At 42.4% G+C, this 21,098-nt stretch overlaps 1 protein-coding gene across 3 annotated transcripts; it reads left to right on the top strand.

Annotated features, from left to right (window-relative positions):
- Positions 1-9,290: 9,290 nt before the first annotated feature.
- On the top strand, positions 9,291-21,070 carry ahi1 (Abelson helper integration site 1). 3 transcript variants are annotated; one of them, XM_044143179.1, is made up of 27 exons: positions 9,298-9,606; positions 9,723-9,758; positions 9,970-10,097; positions 10,277-10,779; positions 10,881-10,966; positions 11,066-11,252; positions 11,356-11,548; positions 11,651-11,746; positions 11,837-12,022; positions 12,155-12,298; positions 13,292-13,424; positions 13,590-13,713; positions 13,809-14,038; positions 15,130-15,239; positions 15,363-15,481; positions 15,601-15,731; positions 15,816-15,956; positions 16,906-17,099; positions 17,221-17,254; positions 17,370-17,422; positions 18,113-18,227; positions 19,352-19,416; positions 19,508-19,570; positions 19,652-19,814; positions 19,907-19,983; positions 20,655-20,743; positions 20,891-21,070. In XM_044143179.1, exons 2-27 carry the CDS (start codon positions 9,749-9,751, stop codon positions 21,051-21,053), a joined length of 3,537 nt encoding a protein of 1,178 aa, XP_043999114.1. In that variant the 5' UTR covers positions 9,298-9,606; positions 9,723-9,748; the 3' UTR covers positions 21,054-21,070. The 3 variants fall into 3 exon arrangements, with proteins under 3 accessions (XP_043999115.1, XP_043999118.1, XP_043999114.1); XM_044143180.1 differs by having other exon boundaries at positions 9,291-9,758; positions 19,352-19,401; XM_044143183.1 differs by lacking the exon at positions 20,655-20,743 and having other exon boundaries at positions 9,291-9,758.
- Positions 21,071-21,098: the final 28 nt, after the last annotated feature.

Consider the following 21,098-nt stretch of genomic DNA (forward strand, 5'->3'; position numbering starts at 1 on the left):
AAATAAGGCGATAACAAGGACCAACAAGCTACAGCTGAGAGTTAGCAATTTGGGTGTGTTTGTGTGTGTTCCAGTATTATCTGGAAAACTATAAATGGGATTTTAACCCCCCACCCCTCACACACACTGAAGGCTGACGTCAGCAAGGTGAATCCCAGAGCGTGTCACGTGACAGGCTGAAGCTCGAACGCTGTGTCACGTGAGTTTTATCTGCAAAGAAGAGTAGGAGGCGGAAATGGGCCCTCCTACGGGAGCATATTGCTATCACGCAGGGAAAAAAAATTAGAGCGCTATCACTTTATAACGTGATACGTATCTTGTTAAAAGAAATGTGGAAATTTAAGGACTTTTTTGAGGAGAAATCAAACCAGTAGACGTCTGACAGAATGAATTGGATATCCGCAGGTTATTAAATAAACACAATTTGCAGGAGGATTGGGACTCAGCTGCGATTCAGTTTGGGTTGATTGAGATTTCTATGAGCTATAGGGACCCTGCAGAATAACTGGACTCTGAGGAATGCGGGAATACTTTCAAAAATACTTGAAGATGAAAACAAGGTGGGGCTGGGGGGGAAAACCAGAAGATTTTGCACTGGAGTCCCAATGAATGGCTTAGACCTTATTAGATTATTATATTTACCAACTGAAGAAAGGTCAATTTCAACACAAACGCCATATGATGAAATAAGGTTTGACGATTTAGACTGATCGTGAATCAAGACTCGATTACTGAGAGGGCTGCTGGAAGAAGCTTGAACTTCTACATTCCAGCTTGTTTACAGGGAGTTTCCCATTTCTGTTCATGCCGACTTGGAAAAGAGGAAACCAGTCAAAAGGAGCCAGAGGGCCGGTGAGACGGTAATAGCTAATTTGTGAGCTTGTGTTGAGAGCACTTAGTTCGGGAGATTCGGGACCGGATCGTTATTGGAATAATGGATAAGGAGGTTTCTCAAAAACTTCAACTAGGGTTAGGGTAGGGTGGCTACATTCCTCGCTACCACCACACACAATGGTGAGAGATACCAGTACTGGATTACAGTTATTAAAGGACAGTTTGTTAGTAACCTGTTAGGCAGAGCAGTGGCAAAACAAATGGGACTGGTTAAAAGAGTCAATGTCTAATACAATTAATTACTCCGTTTAACTTAAGTTTTAGCTGTCACATCTCTTTCAACAAAGGCTTCTTTCCAACATAAAAAATAGATGTTAACACTGAAATATTAACACCACATTTTTTACTGTGTATAATAAGGTGGCAGCCCAAGGAGAGGCTGTCTTTCTATCTACAGATCCATAGATAAATAAATATAGATACAGACAGACTCAAAACAAAAGAATTTTTTTGCTACTCATTCTCTGGAGGGGTTTCATCCAAATTCAAATTAATTTTAGTTTTAGTAAATTTAAATTTCTTATCTAAATAATTTAGGTCTTGGGAAATTAATTCTTCCGCCTCAGGAGGAAAAGCGGTGATTGGAGGAGCCCAGTCGGACTCTGGCATGAAAGGTAATAGTTTAGTATTTACATTATTAACATCATCCTTATAGTGGATGGCCAATTTAATTCTCCTGTGAAATTTTTGCAGGTCAAACCTCATCTGCATTTTTACATTATTTACATTATTTTGCTGCGTGGGGATAAAGGTCAAACCCTTGTTGAGAAGGGAACTCTGTGCATCACTTAAAATCAAACACTTTGAAAGATTACATATATTTGTATTTACAATTTTACAGTGCCCCTCTCAGCCCTTCTCCTCTGGGCTGAGGACCAGGCTGGGTTGCATTCCAGCACCAGGGCCGAGACTGCATCCCAGCCATGGCGTATAAAGTGCTGCACTACGGGTACATGGGTCTTTTTTTGTTTTTGGATGTTGTATCTATGTTGGGTGAAACTAACAGGAGGCTGTTAGTCGTCTCACCCACATATTGGATTTTACAGATCTTGCAGGTTATTAAATAAACACAATTTTTTGATTTGGGGTTTCCTGATTGGTCTAATTTGAAAATTGTGTTGTTAAATCTGTTTTGTACCCAGTGCAGCTGCTTGAAGAATTCACTCTGACCTCTGACCCCCGGTTTTTTCAGGGGTCTTACCTCAGCACGGACGAGGAAATCCCTCAGATTTTTGTTTCTTTTGTAAGCCGCAATTATCTTATGATAACCCTCCTGCTGAGGAGGAGAATGTTGTTATCAGAGGAATTACAGGTGATGCATCAGGGGGTCTGGACTCAAGAAAGTTCTTCCTGCACGCTCTCAGGAAGGTCCTGGAATATCCTCTCTTACCAAGAGCAGAAAACAGAGTCCTAGTTGCCTCCTCAAAGTCTGTTTTCTGTGAGCAAATTCTATGAAATCTGAGGAGTTGTGATTTGATTAGGCTGGCATAGGTGTGCCTGGGATGATAACTTGTTTTGAATAGAAGAGCATGTGTGTCAACGGGCTTAAAGAACAGTTTAATATCTAATTTGTGTGTTGTGTTGAAGTGTTCTCCCTTATATGTGGTGGTGTCCAGAAAATCAACCGCTTTAACGCTGGTAGTGGACTTAACTGTGATAGATGGGTTATGTGTGTTTAAGTGCTGGAGGAATTCCTGAAATTCTGCTTCCGAATGGGTCCAGACCCCCCAGATGTCATCGAGGTACCGATAGTAGTGCAGAGGGACTTTACTGCATGTACTAAGGGCACCAGCCTCCCACTCGGCCATAAAAATATTTGCATAGGCCGGTGCAAATTTCTTACCCATCGCAGTGCCCTTGGTTTGGAGAAAAAATTGGCCATCAAATATAAAGTCATTTCTTTTTAAATTGATTTCTAATAATTGAATGAGTTCTCGATCTGGCCTCCTCGAATCCGGATATTTCAAAAAAATGTTTTTAATACAACTAATTCCTTCATCTATATCAATATTTGTGTACAAACTGTCAATGTCAATAGTAAATAGAATAGAGTCCTGAGGTAGAGAAATTAATTAAATTTTTTCTACAAAATCATATGTGTCCTTAATATAACTTTGGTGCCGAATTGATAATGGGTATAAATAATAATCGATAAACTCTGCAGTGTGGTAGGTTTCGCTCCCACAGTCAGAGACTATGGGCCTACCGGGACGGATCTCATGTGGCTTGCTCCATTTTTCAGGATCTTTATGGATTTTGGGGAGCAGGTAGAATCTCCTGGCTCTGGGCCCAGGAGGGCCACGTAGATAAGTTTTTTGTTTCTGATTAATAAATTTTTTTCTGTGTAGGTCGTCTTAAAATTTTTGTTATAAGGGTTAGGGTTATTAAAAAGGTGGGTGAGATGTCGCCACTTTGCTCCCGGAAAGCTGATGACCTGCAGGTCAGGGTTCTTGCTTGCCGGGAGCCTCGCTACATTGGAGTCACCCACAATTACAAATTTGTTCTTAAGGTCAAGGGACCAGTTCTTCATTTTATTTAGGGTACCCACCTGATGGGTAGCCCGGGTTACCTGTCCAGGTGATGAACCTCCGGAGTCATCGGTGGAGGAGGCTGCAGTGGGCTTCGACGTCCTCACGTTGGGGTGAAAGGTGAGCCGTCGTTGCATGCTTGACTGCAGCCTGCGCTGCAGTGGAACCAGCCTGGGCCTCAGTGGTTCTCTCTGCCCCAGCTGTACAGGGCCGGAGGGCTGAGAGGAAGCAGAAGAACCTGCAGCCGTGGCTCGCTCCTTGTTTGCATCTTCCTGGATGAGATCCAGGAGGATGTCGAGATCCTCCTGCGAAGGAGGGGCTGCTTTCTCCTCAGGTCGGCGAGGAGGAAGATGAGGAGTGAGCAAAGGGGTCATCTGCTGGGTAGAGGTGGTGGCCACAGCTGAGCTGGACGACTTCTGCCTGAGGAAGTTGGGCGGGTCCTTTGCCGGCGATGGGGAGGGGGCTGTTTTCTGGCCGTCCTCCTCTGTCTCAGGTGGTGTCCAGCCGCTGTGTAGAGGGTCGGTCATGGTCGCTGATGTGGTCATGACCGGCCGTGGAACCGAGAAGCAGGCAGATGGAGATGGAGTAGGGGGGCGCCAGAGGTGAGTGTGATGAGGGGGGGTGGGCAGGTTCCTCCAGAGCTGTTTCTGTCCCCACAGTCTGAGCCTGCTGCTCTCCTCCTCTTCCTCGAAGGGATCTAGAGTCTCTTCATCCTCCTTTCATCATCATTTCATCATCCTTTCCATCCTCTTGGTATAAGAGTGTCAAATCTTTTGATCCAAATTTGCTCCTGTACCCATCTCTCCCTTTTAGTCCAATTTGGATTGTGTGCGATAGGTCTGGCCCTAATGGATTCAACCCCATGTATCTGAAAGTGTTTGACGATGGCTGTTTCTGCTTTCCTGTTGTGTTTGATGTTGGATTTGTGTGCACTCAATCTTCTGTGTAGTGTATTTCCTGTTTCACCAATATATTGTATTTTGCATGTTTTGCACCAGATTATGTAAATGACATTTTTGTGCTTCCAGGTGATTCTTTTTGGAATGGACCAACGTCTGTTGGTGTTTCTGCTCCGGATGAAAGGTACATGGTGTATCTGTGCCGGTCTACGGCAGCGACTGAAATTGGTATGCACCAATATGTCCCTAAGACTCGGGTTTTTCTTAAATGCTGAAATGACCCTCCAATTTTGGGCCTGTGGTAGCTCCTTCTGTAATTGTTCAAAATTTTCTTTAATTATTTTGTGTGTTTTTTGTGTGAATTTTGAGAACGGTCTAATCAGAGGAATAGTGTGTAGATTTTCATTTTGGTTATTTTTATTTTGGGTGGTCCTGATTCCAAAAACCTCCTTCTTTGTCTTTTGTAAAATTGTTCTTGTGTATCCCTGTTTTCGTAGTGCCCGAAAAAGTGTCTGTGTGGCTATCTCCCTATCCTGAGTGTTTGAGCAAATTCTGTTGAACCTAATTAATTGTGCTTTGAGAATGCCAATAAATGTGTGTCTGGGGTGAAAGCTGTGCCTGTGTAAAAGTTGGTGTGAGTCTGTGTTTTTAAAATGTACTTTGCTGTCTAGTGTCCTGTTCTCCTGAAAACTTTCCCCTTTAAATGTCACAGTGTCCAGGAAAACCACCTGATTGGGGTCACAAGTCAGTTTGACCCTAATTGATGGATGATAATTATTCAGGATTTCAGTGAAGTTGATCAGATCCTCATAGTTATAGTTCCAAATTCCCCAAATGTCGTCTAAGTATCTATAATAGGCATCCGGCAGTTTAGTGCATTTTTGAAAGCACTCCCTTTCCCATTTCGCCATGTAAATGTTTGCATAGGCTGGTGAAAATCTTTTGCCCATTGCCGTACCCTTAATTTGTAAAAACCATTTATCATCAAATGTAAAGTCATTGTTTTCCAGGTTCAGTCTAAAGAGTTCCAGGACGGTTCGGGTTTGGATTTTCACGGAAATTTCATGGAATATTCCCAAACCCAACCCACGTCATTTGGTGGGAGGAGGAGCTCTGTTCACAAGACACTCTCTGAACCCGCTTTATTTTTATGACCACCCGTTTTTTATCATGGTTTTAATCTTTAGGTTTTTTTGTCTTAATCCTTTAAAATGTCGTACTTGTTCTTAACCACAATACTCATGACTCTCACCTTCTCAACCATCAATGTTAGGAGTGTGAAGTCGCGAGTTAGAGCGCAGAGTGTTTTATCCTTTTTAAGTTCCGTACATTCAGATTTGTTGTGGCCACGCCCCTCTATATGGAGCGGCTCAAATGAAAATAAAAATGACGGCGTGGCCATTTTAATGAATAATCCGCACATCTTGGTGAAGGGGAGCACCGTGGTGAAAGAGGGAAGAGCACTTTTAGCAAATTTGACTTTTAACGGACAGGATTTTAACCTCTTGAATATTTATGGTTTTAACGATAAACATGACAGGTACGACTTTTTAGAGGACCTGCAGCCCCACATGCTAGGGAGGAAACCATTAATAATAGGGGGGGATTTTAACTGTGTTTTAACTAGAAGAGATAGGAAAAGGACCGGACAGGACTTTAAAATAGACAAGACATCGCTTTTATTGCAGAAAATTGTTAGGGATTTTAAATTGACTGACTGTTTTAGAACTATGCATCCCGGAGAGGAGGGCCACACCTGGATCAGTGATGATGGCTCTAAGGCCTCTCGTATAGATTATTGTTTCATTAGGGATTGCGCCCTAATAGATGCTAGATTGTCACCGGTTTTCTTTTCTGATCACCTCCTTCTGTCCTGCACGCTTTCACTTCCTACAGGTGCGACGACTGGGAGAGGTCTGTGGAAGCTAAACGGCTCCTTTTTTTTCTTTCGAAAAAGGTTTATTGTTACTTAGAACATTTTAAAATACATGGCATTTTTCAGTTATACAGAAATTCTTTTTTTTCATTTAAAAAAATACAATTCTCCAATTTAAACTAAAAGAAGTTAAGAACAACGGTATAGAAAACACAAAATCTCTGGGTTTTAAAAGTTGGACAGGACCGGGATTCCCCTTACAAAGTTCAGAGCCATCCCGTTCTTCCAAAACAGCGCTGGGGCTCAGAGGGGAAACCTGCCCTGAAGCTCCTTCCCTCCTGCCTCACCCGGAGAGCCAGGCCGCCGCTGCTTGGACCTCTGTTCGTGGTGCGCCGACTCCTTCATCCACGGAGGCGCAGGCGATTCTTCTCGGTGGCTGTGTCCTTGGCGTGCCACCTGCAGCTCTCGATGTTTCCCTCCTTGCTGCCGCCATCCGGATCACAGCCACGGGGGGCATCTGCCTGCGCCTGCTCACCAGCAAGTTTCTGGAGGTCCAGATGGCGTCTTTTATGGTGGCTAGGGTGAGCCACATCTCCTCAAAGTCTTTTTTAGTCCTTTTCTGGTGGCTCACCCCATACAGCACTAGCTGTGCGTGGAGGACCTCCCTTGCTGGCAAGTGTGGGAATTTCAAGGAGTCGGCCTTCGCCCACAGGTCCACAGCAGCGCTGCACTCCCACAGCAGGTGCCTCACCGACTCCGGCGCGCCACAACCGGGTCGGGGGCAGATGGACGTCGGAGACATGCCGCGGGAGTGCATTACGGCTCTGGCCGGCAGGATCCCATGAGCCACCATCCATGACAGGTCCTGGAGTCTGTTTGGAAGGACGGGATGGCTCACGTTGCGCCAAACAGTGGCGGCGTCTCCATACAGGAGGCCGCGCACTGGAGTCACTGGTTCCCGGTCCTGAACAACAGAGATAATAAAACGATGGTTAGTTAAAATTCTGCTCTCCTCTCCTTCCAGTTTAAAATGTCTTAAAAATTTCTGTATAAAAGCATATGCCGGTGGGAGGTTAAAAGCTACAGGGGTTCTAAAATCACTTTTTATCAGTTTGAGTTTTCTTAAATAGGAACCTAGCCAGAATCTGCTCATTTTGTTTGTTTTTGGATTTGTGGAAATGTTCAAAGCTTGTTTTAGGTGAATGCTTGTGTAGTGGCTGCCTAAAAACAAGTACAGGTCTGGGACTCCTTTTCCTCCTTTTTCCTTTGGTCTTTTCATGATGTCCCTTCTCAATCGTTCCCATTTGGAGCCCCAAAGGAAATAAAAAATAGCCCGTTGCAGCTCTAAAATCACTCTCCTAGGAGGAATAAAAACAGAACTGATTAGTAAAAACACTGGTAAAATCACTGCTTTGACTATTAAAATCTTGCCTTCCAGCGTTAGCGATCTTAGTCTAAACGGCTCCTTGCTGGAGGACCAGGTTCTGGTCGGCCAGTACAGTGAGCGGTACCGCGAGTGGCAGACCCTCCAAGACCTATACGAGTACAGTGGTGGGAGATGGTGAAGGGTAGGACCCTAACGATTTTCTGTAATAAAAGCGATGTCTTATCTATTCTAAAATCTTGTCCGGTACTTTTCCTATCTTTTCTAGTTAAAATAGCCTACAGTTAAAATCCCCCCCTATTATAAAAGATTTGGGTTTTCCGGTTTACAACCTGCCAAGCAAAACAAATACATGTAAGGAAAAATAAAACAAACGTGTTTTTTCATGAGTTGAGTCTTCGGTTGCCAGTGTCCCGCAATCCTTCGATCTGATGCACCACAGACAAATGGATCACATCCTCAGCATGCACGCAGGTTCTACAAAGTCATATTAATGGCCTTCATTTGGGTTTTGTTGAAACAGAACCACATTTAAAAGTTCTAGGACACGGTCGCCAAAAAGACTGCTTTTTGGGCTTCCCTGCAGAAGAATCAACCTTACCGACTGGACTGGAGAAGATGAAGCAGAGCGGATAGGACACGCGTCCATCATCGTGTTGATACTTATAACTGTAGACGATGAATGTTCCCTGGGCTAAGGACAGCAACTAATGCGTGACTACATTTCATTATAAAGGTAGGTACTCAGATGTTGTCAGTGCAAAGGATATCTGGGTTGTCTCTCAGGCAGTTCATCCTTTAGAGCATCGGGTGAAATATCCTAAAAGAAAATCATGCCCAAATCATGCAACCTGCTGGAAGACACGCCTTTCGGCGGGTCACCTGACCATGGGAAGTTTATTTGCATAATTCTAATCCCGTTTTACTCAACCTTTGTTTTCCCCGTCATTTTCTTAAAATATGTCATTCTCTATTCTAATTGTACTAAAATAACAGTAGTGTTACTTATGGACCCCAGGAAGAGTAGCCATTGTTATAGCAATGGCTAATGGCGACCCCAAGAAAACAAACACACAAACAAAAAACAAACTTCAAAACAATAGAAGTAAGACCTATGGCACAAACAAACAGCAGAATATTTTCTTGTAATCTCCCATTAAACCCGAATAACATTTAAAAAAAATAAAAAGCATATCAATTGTATTGTCTTCAACCACTTATGTGATATTTTCCCTTCTCATTGATTTCCATTCTCAGCAAGGCTGTTTTTAAAGAGTTTAATGACTTATGTTTTACATTCTTATGCTCAATTTCATACCAGTTTGATTTTAATTCTAAGTAATTGCAAAAAACTTTTAAGAATATTTTTGAAAAGAACCTTCTCTGCACCGCAACATGAACCCCTTACTGAAATGACGGGTTTTGAACCTGACTTATCCACAAATGATAAGTGTCAGTGTTCCGGTTGCACTAAGTAACATATAATTTAGCAATTTATCACTGTAGTTTGGCTGCTCTGACTAGGTTTAGTATTTCAAGTATGGGGGCAAGGAATTTATGAACCGAAGCTGGTGGCAGTAGCCGCCAGGACGGAACCAAGAACAATGTATGCACACGGCCACTTTTCAGTGTTACGCTCAATACGTAATGACGTCGTTTGTGTCCTTGCACATCATTGGCCTGTCCTTTCTTGTTTATTCGCTCACTCCGCCCTCACGTTCAGGCTTGTTGACTTGGAAACCATTACAGCGTCGTTGGTGAAGTTGGAGTACCTTGTGCGCACTGATATACATATCGCTACTGGTGTAGCTAACTCACACGCCGTTTTTAAATGAAATTATGTGGAGCTTAGTATTTTTTAAGACTCAAACGTTTTCTTATAGACCATAAACATTTCTGTGTCACTTTGACAGTGCGAGTTAGCGAGTTAGCTCTTGTCAAACTAGCCGCTTATTTAGCTAACCTTAGCCTGGTGTACTTTTTTGTTTTGCTTAGTGTACTTCAGCTTAACATACTGAATAAAACGTAAGCTACTTTCCCCTGTCTCTACTTTGGAGTGAAACGCAAAAATGTACACATCATTCTTAGCATTTTTGTGAAATAAGACTTTCTTTTATGATTATTTTTCTTTTTCTACTAAGAATGAGAAACTACACAGTGTGGAAGAATGCCAGTAGGTGAGTTGTTTTAATTTTGAAAAATAAACAAATGTTTTGCATTTAAATGTTGTGTCACAAACAAAAGAATAAAACTGAGGTAAAGTTAGAATTGGGGCTATGCATGCAAAGAATTTTAGTTTAGTTTTTACACATTATTATTTAGGTTTAAGTGATTCCAAAGAAGCAGTAGGAAATAACACCTTTTTAATGATAATGTAAACATTTCTAGGTACGAGTGAAGAGCGAGCAAAGACCCGGGAAAGATTTAATGAAATTTTCAAGAAATATACGGAATCGGATAAGAAAAAGTCAAAGAAGAAAAACACAGAAGCAACTGAAGCAAAGGAAACCATTGTGGTACGTGTTTGGTTGCATCTTGTTTTACATTCCAGTGGTTAGGATCACCATGTCACCTAGTAAAAGAAGACACATAAGTAGTTGATCCTCTTTCTGGCAAAACAGCTCAAGAAACATAATTTGCATTTAAGGACAACTATGACTACAGTCATGTTATTGCTTTCTTTCTGTGTTCTTAGCTTCAGAATCTGAGAAAAAAAGTAAACCTTGAAAATGACACAGAAGAAGATGAGACAGTTCTGCCAAACACGCGCAATCCTGAAGAGGACAGCCCAAGTTACAGCAACAGCAAAACATCTAAAGCAAAGAAGAAAAGCAAGAGGGACCTTCCTCCCCTACCTGCACTTAAGGACAACACCAGCGACATTCAAAGGGATACGGACTCTGAACTTGCTGTAGATCAAGAAGAGACTGGCGGTGGAAAGGGAGCAAAACGGAGGAGCAAGAAAGGAAAAAGCAAAGACGGCGCAAAGGTTACAACAGAGAGCCAGGTGGAGGATGGAGAAGATGAGCTGCTGTACGAATACCAGCTGCAGATAGCACAGGAGGAAGAGAGGACCACGAAGAAAACGAGGATCAAAGAGGAGGACGACAGCGTTTGGCGAAACGTTAGCCTGAATAACAACATGGGGAAAAAGAAAAAGAAGAAAGTGAAATCTGTCGCCACTGACTCAGATGCAGGGTGTGTATTTTTATAATGTCAATTTTCTTTTTACATCTGAAAGAAAAAGAAAAAAATCACAGTTTAGGCATAATTTTGAAATCGGTTATTTTCACTATTAGAGAGCAAGACGAGGACGTAGAACGAGAGGTTGACGCTGAAAACGAAACAGAATCGAAGGGAAAGAAGAAGAAGAAAAAAAAGCATGGTGAGTCAGGTTTGATTGTGTGCAGCTACTTAATGCTAACCAAACATAAAATATGTTGGCTCTGACGGAGCTTCTGTTTCTCTCTTTTCCGATTTGCAGTCGTCAAAGAGGAGAGCGAGGCCGAGCCGGAGGAGTCAGAAAAGCAGACGTTTGACGACGGTCTCGTGCTGGGAGTGTTCGTCCACAGAACCGATCGCCTCAAGACGGACTTGCTGATCTCACACCCCATGGTGAAGATCCACGTTGTTGATGAAATCACCGGGAAGTATTTGAGAAAAGAGGACTGGTGAGAGCAAACTGAACTTCAGTTCCGTTCAGTGTTGAATTTATTTCACGCTTTCCTGCGTCTGTTTATTCGAATAATTTATAATTGTCCTTCGTTCTTCAAGTCAACGGCCCGTCTCTTCATTTTACGAACAAGAGAACGTCAGCAACATCCTGCCGATCATTACGCAGCCATTTGACTTCAGGAAGAACAAATCTATCATCCCCGAGTGGCAGGAGCAGATCCTATTCAATGAGCGCTTTGGTTACTTTATTCAGCAATCTGAATCAGCCCCCAGAGTTATACTCTTCTTTGAAGTAAGAGATCATTTCTTACCCCAACTTACCTTTTCTGCTGTAATGTTTTTTTTTTTTATATATAATTTTGTGTCAGTTAATGTTTTTCTTCTTAATTTCAAGATCCTCGACTTTATGACTGTGGAGGAGGCGAAAGCCAACTTTGATGCAGACAGGCACGAGCGAGGCTTCCGAAAGATTGCGTGGGCATTTCTGAAGGTAAAATGTTCGGCCCTCAAAAGTTGACATTAGCCGTTTTGACATTGGTATTTATGGGGACGTCTTTTGATTTTTCCTCCAACCCTCCAGCTCGTTGGTGCAAATGGGATTCTGAATATTGAGAGCAAACTTCGCCTTCAGCTCTTCTGTCCTCCACCTCGGGCGAAGAGGCAGCCGGAAACCATAGAGGTGTTTGAGTGGTGGAGGAAGTACCCAAGAACCAAATATGCATCCACACTCTATGTCACTGTGAAAGGGATTAAACCTCCAGAGTGTGTAAGGGTTAAAAAAAAAAAAAGACCTCCGTAACGTTTGGTTCTTTGTTTTTATATTTTATGAAGTTGGAGTGTTTGATACTTATTTGAGCTAAGCTTTTTTCTTTTCTTTTCTTTTTTTTTTGTTCGTTAGGTGGACCCCGGTATGCGCTCTATGATGGCCTTACAGGAGGAGAGGGGCAGCACTACCTATAGTGACCTGCAAAATGAAGCCAGCAAGACACGACCCAGTCTTAGCAGGCAGCCCGTCCTGAGGTGGAACCGACTGCCCGGGCAGGTAGCCGCATGCTAACGTTCAGGGAGATACGATAAGAGTATCTCCCTGAACTTCCTTGACATGACTCGTTATATCAAATCTGCGCTGTTTAATAGCGTCTTGCTAAAAAACTCCAATTTGCTCAGATCTGGTCATGGTGGTTACATCCTCCTTCTTCAATGGCGTTTAGTTAAGTTTCAGTAGATACACCAGCATAAAGCAGCCTTGTAACTCAAAGGGAGAAGAAAATCGTATTTGTTGTTTTGGGATTTATTTATTTTTTTCAAACATTTCGTACAAATGACTATTTACGGCATATTGAAGGCACTGATGCTGCCATCACCGTGGAGATGTTGCGTAGAGGAGGTTGATGCACAAAGTTTTTTTTGTTTTTTTTTTCACCACACAGGAAAAAAATGTTACATTTTTGTCTCGTTTTGATCACAGCATCTCCTTCCGCATATTTGCTTTGTCCCCTGCATGGGTTGTGGCAAACTGCAAACAGAACGTCAGCCGGCTGCGATGTCCGAACTTTTTGCCGCAATGGACCAGAAATTTGCCACAGGCAACAAAATGTGACATAAAAAAAATAAATAGAAATAAATTAATTGTTTTTTTCTTTTTTTGTTTTACTTGCACATGCTCAGCAATAAACTGAGCATGAATTATTTTACTAAAAGGAATGAGGTATTCTGATGTTTATAGAAAACAGATCTCTAATTTGTGCTTGATCCAAAATATACAAAAGGGCTCATTTATTAAATAACAGGGGTATAATTCATGAAATTCCAGGGTCAGTTGTCGTGTTTGAAAACCATCTATCTTCCTCCTTCCACACTGTTACATGTATGATAGTAGATTACATTGAAGGTTGTGGTTGTAATACAACAGAGAAAACTGCTTTTGTAAGGCTCCGTATTTGGCCAAAAGCTACTGGAAGTATTTTTCTATTTTTTTTATTGTCTGACTTTCAAGAATCAAAGTTAAAAGCTGGTCAATTATTCTCTGTGGTAGATCTGTCGGATTCCCAACAAGCACAGTTTAGCTTTCCGTGGCGGTAAGATGGGCTGTTTCACCGTCCTGTTTTCTCGCGCTGGAACCAGGCTGGCCGCTGCTTGTGCTGACCGAGATGCTTTCCCTGTTGTTGGTAAGCAGCGCCTCATTTCTACACAGCCGCTGCTTTTAGCTTCCTCAAGTCAATTAACTTGGCCTTTTTTGCGGATCTCTGGAAAAAAAAAAAAATTAAAAATCAAGTCTCATCAGACTGTAAAAGAAGACATTTTCTTTATTTCTTTTTTTTTTTTTTTTCCAGTGTATGAGATTCCTTCTGGGACAGTGCTGGCTGCTTTCAATGGTCATCTGAAAATTGTGTATGATCTCTGCTGGTCCAACGATGATAGAGTTCTGCTGTCCGCCTCCTCGGACGGAACCGTCAGGTAGGTCTGCTGTTTCGGATGTAAATAAAGTCGCTAAAAGCGACGAACAGGGAACAAAGCGGGGCGGTGGCCACTGCATCCTCTTCTTTTCCCAGAGAGTGGAACGTGGCAAAGCTTCTGGAAAACGCTCAGAAGGTGCTGCCCCACCCGTCCTTCGTATACTGCGCTCAGTACCATCCCGGCGCCCAGAACCTGGTGGTGACCGGGAGCTACGACTGCCTGATAAGAGTCTGGAGGCTCGATGTGGACGATGTGAACGGCCAGATGCTGCAGGAGTTGGAGGCTCACAAAAGCTTCGTCAACTCCGTGTGTTTCGATTTCGAAGGTACCTCTGAACCCACGAACAACTCTAACAGAGAGGCTCGTTGACTCCCTTGGTAAAGATGTGGAAAAATGAACTCTTTCCCTTATTGCAGTAGAATAATTTCACACTGGAAAAACGTGAAGAAACCCAATCTTTTAGCTAATTATGTTTAGTTGTGGTTGTATGTAGATTAGCCCCATGTTTTTAATGATTATCCTGCTGTAAGACTTAATGCTTATTGCAGAACTACATTCATAATCGCAGGATCATCGTGTGCAATAAAGCAACTGCTAAGTCCTGCTTGGATGCAAAATTTGGTGGAGTGTTGTATTTCAAGCGCCGTATATCCATATTGATAATTTATTTGGTCGCTTGGACATTTGATGCGAGATGCTAAAGCACGTGGGGAGTGGCGGCGGCATAGCGTGAGGGTGAAGTCATCGACCCTGATGACTTTGCGATGTGGCCACCTACAGGCTAAACTAAATGTGGCTCACGTCATATGTACGCCTCAATAAAGCAGAAAGTTATTAAAGTTTAGTGCATTGGTTTTCAACTTGCGGCTCTTTGGACCTTCCAGACTACTTTCTCAAAAAGCAATAAAGAACCATGAACATAGAAACAATAAGAAATGCACATTGGAGCAGTTTTTCAGTTTTTTGATGGAATAATTGCAGCGAATTTCCCCCCAAAAGAATGACTCTAAAAGAAAAAGTAAAAAAAAAAAAAAAAAAAATGGATTCATCTTTTTTACATCCCTTTGGAAACTATGCACACTTTCACAATCAGAGAGTAGCTTTAAAAGACCAAACGGTAATGTTGACGTCAATTTCAAGAGCTCACATCGTACAGACATTAAGTACACACATTTAAACTTTAGAGGAAATGAAACAAAGAAAATGTTAAAGCGTAATATGTATGTCAGTCAAACATGTACATTTTTGTTTCCATAAATTTGGAACTTTTCTCCAGTGTTCAGTGGAAAAATTGTTTTGCTGCGCTTGAAATGTAAATTTGTTTTAAATGTTTTAGCGCATCTTTACCAGGTGAGGGGGCTAGTGACCTTAATTCCATTTATGATCATCTCTTTTTGTGGCGCTCGATGTCAACAGGAAGAAGAATGTTCTCTGCCGACAACACAGGCGTCATCAACGTGTGGAAAACGTCAGTAAATGGCAGCAAACAACGCCAACATCCATGCCAGCTGTGGTCGATAGAGATGGTACCAGACACTGATTTTATCGTAAAACGACGATGCTTGCGTGGCGTAGATTCGTTGAATCGAGGTTTAAGCGATTGTTCACACGGGAGCAAAGGTTTTGTGTTCTGTGTGGCTCTTGGGCAGAAAATTGACGAGAGCGACCTCAGGGGGATCCCCATCAACAGGCTGCAGCTCCATCCGAACGGGCGGTGTCTGCTCATCCACGCCAAAGACAGCGCTCTCAGGATGATGGATTTGAGGATGTAAGCAACCGAAGACCGTCTGAGATCACAAAAGACGTGCAGTCATTTCTTATTTAGGATATTTATTTTACTTTTTTAGTCATTTTCTGGCTTTTCTTTAATTATTATTATTATTTAAGCTTGGCTATAAAGAAGTACACCGGCGCAACAAACTACAGAGAGAGAATTTATAGCACTTTCACTCCGTGTGGGAATTTCATCTTCTCCGGTAGTGAGGATGGGATAGGATATGTCTGGAATACCGACACAGGTGACAATCCCTGGAAAAAGCAAAACTGTAAACTTATTGCACCTGATCTGCGTTGTTCCTCTAATCCGTGTGCTGCTTTCCCAGGAGACCAGGTTGCAGTGTACTCAGAGCTCTGCTACCGCAGTGCTCTCCACGGCGTCTCCTTCCATCCCCATGAGAACATGGTGGCTTTCTGTGCGTTCGGTCAGAGCCAGCCGGTGCACGTGTACCTGTACGACCAAAAAGGTTCGTGTTCGTGTCATGGACGAATAATCTGCAAATTGGATTTGATTTTATTTCCACACGGTCCATAAACATTTTGTCATATTGCCACCTTAGGGTTTCCCTCAGTGTATTACAAGCCTGGCGGGCCACCAGGCTTTTACTTGTGCCACCACCAGGCTAAGCTTTGCGTATTTATTGAAGTCTTTTTACAATTTTTTTTTCAGACTTTATAGTTGGTGTTCCGTTATTCTAACCCTAATCTTTCAAAAACACACAATTATCAAGTGATGTTTTGAAATTTCCTGTCAACTTTAAACATTTTTTAACTCAAAAACACGGCGGGCCGCTGGATGAAAGACTTGTGAAGTGGAAGGAAAAAGGACACGCGTTGTGGCCGAATCTAAAATGTTTTCCAAATGAAAATCTGGAAGGCGTGGCTGCATTTGTTTTCAACCCTCTTAAGTCAGAGCCGCGGGGACATTCTGCTGAATTCACAACCCAAGTCATTTAGAAACTGAAATGTTTGCGCGTTACAAAATGGCTCCAGCTCAGGCAGATTAGTTGGTCGACAAGTACGTTTGACATTGTAAATGTGGCCTGGCTGCTTGACCTTTAATGACCTCTGGAGAAACTTATAATATTTTTTAAATATTAGTGGTGCAAACAAAACCTTTTGCTGCACAGAGCAGCACAAATGTTTGACACCGGTTTTGTTTAAGTTGAGGAACGTTTAGGGGCGGGAGGATTTCGCAGAACGTCTCTGTTTATGCTGTGATTGAAGCACACAAAGGTGGACCCTATTTACTAATCAGCTGATTTCCACAGACAAGTGGTTGTCATTGTATTTGATTAATCGCATCAAATAATAAAAATGTATTATGTTTGTGGTTGTAAAGTGACAAAGCGTGCAGAGAGCCGAAAAGGACACCGATGAATAATCGCCATTCGTTGTGTCGACCCCGTCTTGCAGTGTCCCAGCTGGAGATGCACAGCAACCTGGAATTGAGCAGATCGGCGTCTCTAGACAGTAAACCCGTCCAAAACACTCCCGACTCCGTGGTGCTGCAGGACACACCGACCCCTTCCACCATGGACCAGTTTGGCCAGTTGGCCCGATTTGACCTGAAAATGCAGTGTGTGAAAGACCATCTGGATTCAGTTCTTGTAAGAAATCGTCTTTTCCAGCAGAGATCCGAGTCCAAATGTTTAGACATTCTAGATAGGAATCATTGCTCACGATTATTAACCGTGTCAGTAACGTCTCCTACTTTCATGCCGTATGTAGGAACCATATCGAAGGACAGCAGCCGTTGGTCAAGGTTGTAAATATGAAAATAACTTCATATATAGCAAATACCTGAATTAATACCATCATATATGATTTTAAAAAAAATTTACATGCAGGATATATGTATTGTTTGACTATTTTTGCAGACAAAATGGGCACGACTCGCGCAGGCAGGAGCTTTACGTCTGACGTTGGCACAGTGAGTTTTGTATCGGTGTGCCTCAACCTTTATTTTGGCAAGACATTTTTGCTACCATTAGATGGTTTAAATGCTAAAAAGAAAAAATAAATCAGATTTAGCTTTTATTAAATATCTGTAGTGAGGAGATTTGTTCTCACTGATACTTAAAATACATCTTATTTCCTGTATTTTGCACCTAAATATCATAGCTCTTTTTTTATATATAATAAAATGCATTTTAAAAACTAACTGTAATAAGTTATTTTCCCATATAAACATACGAGTGCAGCTCAAAAAATGTATATTGTAAAAAAAGTTTCCTATATGTCATTTCAGAGGGTAAAACTCATATTATGTTTTATATATATTCATTACAAATACGGTGAAATATTTCAAACTTCCATTTCTTTCTAATTTGGACGACGGCCTGCAGATAATGAAAGCCCAAAATTTTGTGTCTCAGAAAACTACCTTCAATTAATAACCATCAAAATGACAACAAATTAAATACTTGAAATGTTTCACTGTGTGTAATAAATCCAGGTAAGTTTGACTTTTTCAGAGGAGAAACGGCAACATAGATGTTTTTAAGACATTCACATTTATGTCAGCTGTACTTGTGTACATCAAGGCAAATGGATGCTATTGTGAAATACATTTCTGTGCTTCGCCAATCAACACCGCCCTTTTTCTGTCCCCCCCTGGAAGGAATTGAATGCATCTCTACCTCCTCCGTCGCTGCTGTCGCCCCACTCCAAGCTGCAGCTCCCTGGTTCTTTGACGGACCAGTTAATACCCCAAGCAGTCCTGAGCACGCAGAGCCGTGAGTGTGTTGTTCAGTTCACCAGCCGGTTTTGTCATCAAAAGCAGCATTATGCTTTAGCTCACAAGTAAAACCCCTTTCACAAAGGACTCAAGCATTACTGTGACTTAAAAAAAAAACTTAAAAAAAAACCCCCAGCAAGAACTTGCAGCATGTAACAAAATGTAGCATGACTGCATGTTGTTCCTCTTGGGAACAATGAGTTCCCTGACTGTTTTGAGCTTGCACTAAACTTCCCTGGCTCCATGGCTCCAATATGTCGATATCTGCTTTTATTGTTGCATCAAGCAGCAACAATATAAAAAAAATAATAATTAAAAATAAAAACCTGCCCGGCACACCGGCATGGATTGGTCCTCAAGAGAATTTGTAGGAGGACCAGCCTTTCTGGCCTCAAGCCAAAGTCGCAACCTAATCATGTCAACTCTAGGCTGGCATTGCTGAAATGCTGATGGCGGAAGATTGCATCCAGCAACTGGTCCATCTGTTACCAAAACTATGTGACTCAGCATTTGGATTGAATATCCTGCTGTCCTCACAGCAATAAGTACCAGACTGCGATCAAAACCTGTCCACATAGAGATCGGTTTGCTCTGGATTCCCCGTCAGGATACAGAGCGACACACCTCCAAATCGCACATATGCACTAGCACAGTGTTTCCCAATTCCAGTCCTCGGGGCCCCCCTGCCTGCATGTTTTAGGTGTTTTCCTTCTGCCACACACCTGGATTGAATCTTTGGGTGATCAACAGGCTCCTGCATCACTTGGTGGCTGCAGAAGATGTCATGCAATCATTTGAATCAGCTGTTCTGGTGTAGAGGCACATCTAAAACATGCAGGCAGGGGGGCCCCCGAGGACTGGAATTGGGAAACACTTCACTAGCATATGTGCGATTTGGACTATGTCCAAAGTGATACCTGCGGTTGGTATGAATTACAGAACATCAGAGAAAAATCTGACCAGTATGAACCTCATTTACAGCTGAAATGAGGTTTTCCAGCTTTGCAGTCGTGCACCTAACGGTTCTAGATGATTTGGTTGATCTTAACAGTCTGAGCAAAAGGAGCATAAACAAGTGATTGAGTTATGTCACGTTCCAAAGTCACTTTCTTGTGTTTCCAGGAGGCATCAGTCAGAGGATAAAAGGAGCCTCGTCTCTTAAACTACATACAGTAAGACTTTCTGAGGCTATTACTTCCCTTTTGGTCGAGGGCCGTCAGCAAAAGAATGAAATGCAGTCACAGGTTTAATGTAATGTTGTTTTTTTCTCTACCATAGTCCCTCCCTGACCAAACCTCTTCAGGTTTTTATGATCCAGATTCTGCCCCTGTTCAACAAATAGTGAGTCTTCACAGAAATACCAAACTCACTCCCATCCCTCCACCTGTTCCTGTTCTATAACCCATTTCATCTCTTCCTTAGGTCGTTTCCATCTATAACTACGAAGCGAATCGATCTGATGAACTGACCATCCGGCGCGGCGACGTCATCCAAGTGCTGTACAAAGACAATGACACCTGGTGGTTCGGACGCCTGGTCAACGGGCTGCAAGGATATTTTCTTGCTTCTTACGTAATCGATCAGAGTAAGAGGCCAACATTTTTTTTTGGACGTATTATGTAATGGAGTTTGCAGGTTTTGTTAAAAAGAAAAAAGCTTTTGTTGTTACTGCTGTAGGTGAGTTTAGTGAGGACTCTACAGAGAGAGACCCAACTTCACTGGAAAAGCACGTGGAGAAGCCCACTCCCACACGGGTAAGAAGCCAGGTTAATAAAACGAGCTGAATAGGGGATTTTGTCTTAACTAAAGAAGAGATTTTGTTCACATATGTTATAGATGTTTTCTTTTCCCTACTGTATTAGTGTAGGCCTAAAGAGAAAATAAAAAAAAAACTCCCGGATGTTTAGATGGTATTTTAACCCCTCCACACTCCCACTTGATGCTTTTGTCTCCCACCAAGATTATTGGCGGCAAAATGTCAACAATCCCAAGAATCTGAGAGTATTTTAAGAACAGACTGCGTTTCTCTTTCTCTCCTTCATTCACTCACTCTGCGATAATTTAAGTTTTTTCTACTGTCCTAAATTGTCACCGTCAACTCAGACTTTGGCCCTTGCGGTGTATTTCTGCCTATAAACCTAATCAGTTGCTTAAAGCAGAGGATTGACGTATGGTGCAACAATCAGTTTACAGCTTCCTGCCAACTTATTGCAGCCTGGATATATACAAAGTTGTTTAAGAAATTTTGTTTGCATTTATTAGCTGTAATAATATGTAATAAATATGGACAGCTGCATGGGTTTTCCGCTTTGTAAAACTGCATGACGACGGTACGTCTGTTGAGTTTCTTGTGGTAACTGATTGGTGTCTTTTCCTGTCCCTCTTAGTTACTTGTTTTTTTACTTTTCCAAACTCACGTTTCAAGGTGTCTGCTGCTGTCAATTCTTCTGGGGAACTTCGGTTTCTCTCCGAGCCAACTTTTTCGGACACTGACCCCGAGCTGACCGATGCCAAGTAAGCGGCGTGCTTTGCTTAAAATCCTCCTGAATTCACCAGGCTTGGTTTCTGAACACTGCGCGGGTGTAGAAGCGCTGCTCTTTTTTTGGCGGCTACACTGCGGAACGACAAGAGGGAGTAAAAGTCTTGAGTGTTTCCTTTCAGATCTAGGAGGAGGAGGAAGGTGAAAAAGCCGGGTGTAGCTGCGACTCAGGCCAGTTTCTCAGAGGCGGAAACGTCGGGTTCGGCGAGGAAGGCCAGGCCGCCGCCCAGACCTCTACCGAAGAGGCCGACAGGCCAGTCCAACCGTGCATTTGAGCCTGATTAATGAACTCGTTAAAAACACCAGTCTGGCTTTTATTTTTTTTACTGT

Source organism: Gambusia affinis, linkage group LG16 (genome assembly GCF_019740435.1).
Source record: "Gambusia affinis linkage group LG16, SWU_Gaff_1.0, whole genome shotgun sequence".
Lineage (NCBI taxonomy): Eukaryota > Metazoa > Chordata > Actinopteri > Cyprinodontiformes > Poeciliidae > Gambusia > Gambusia affinis.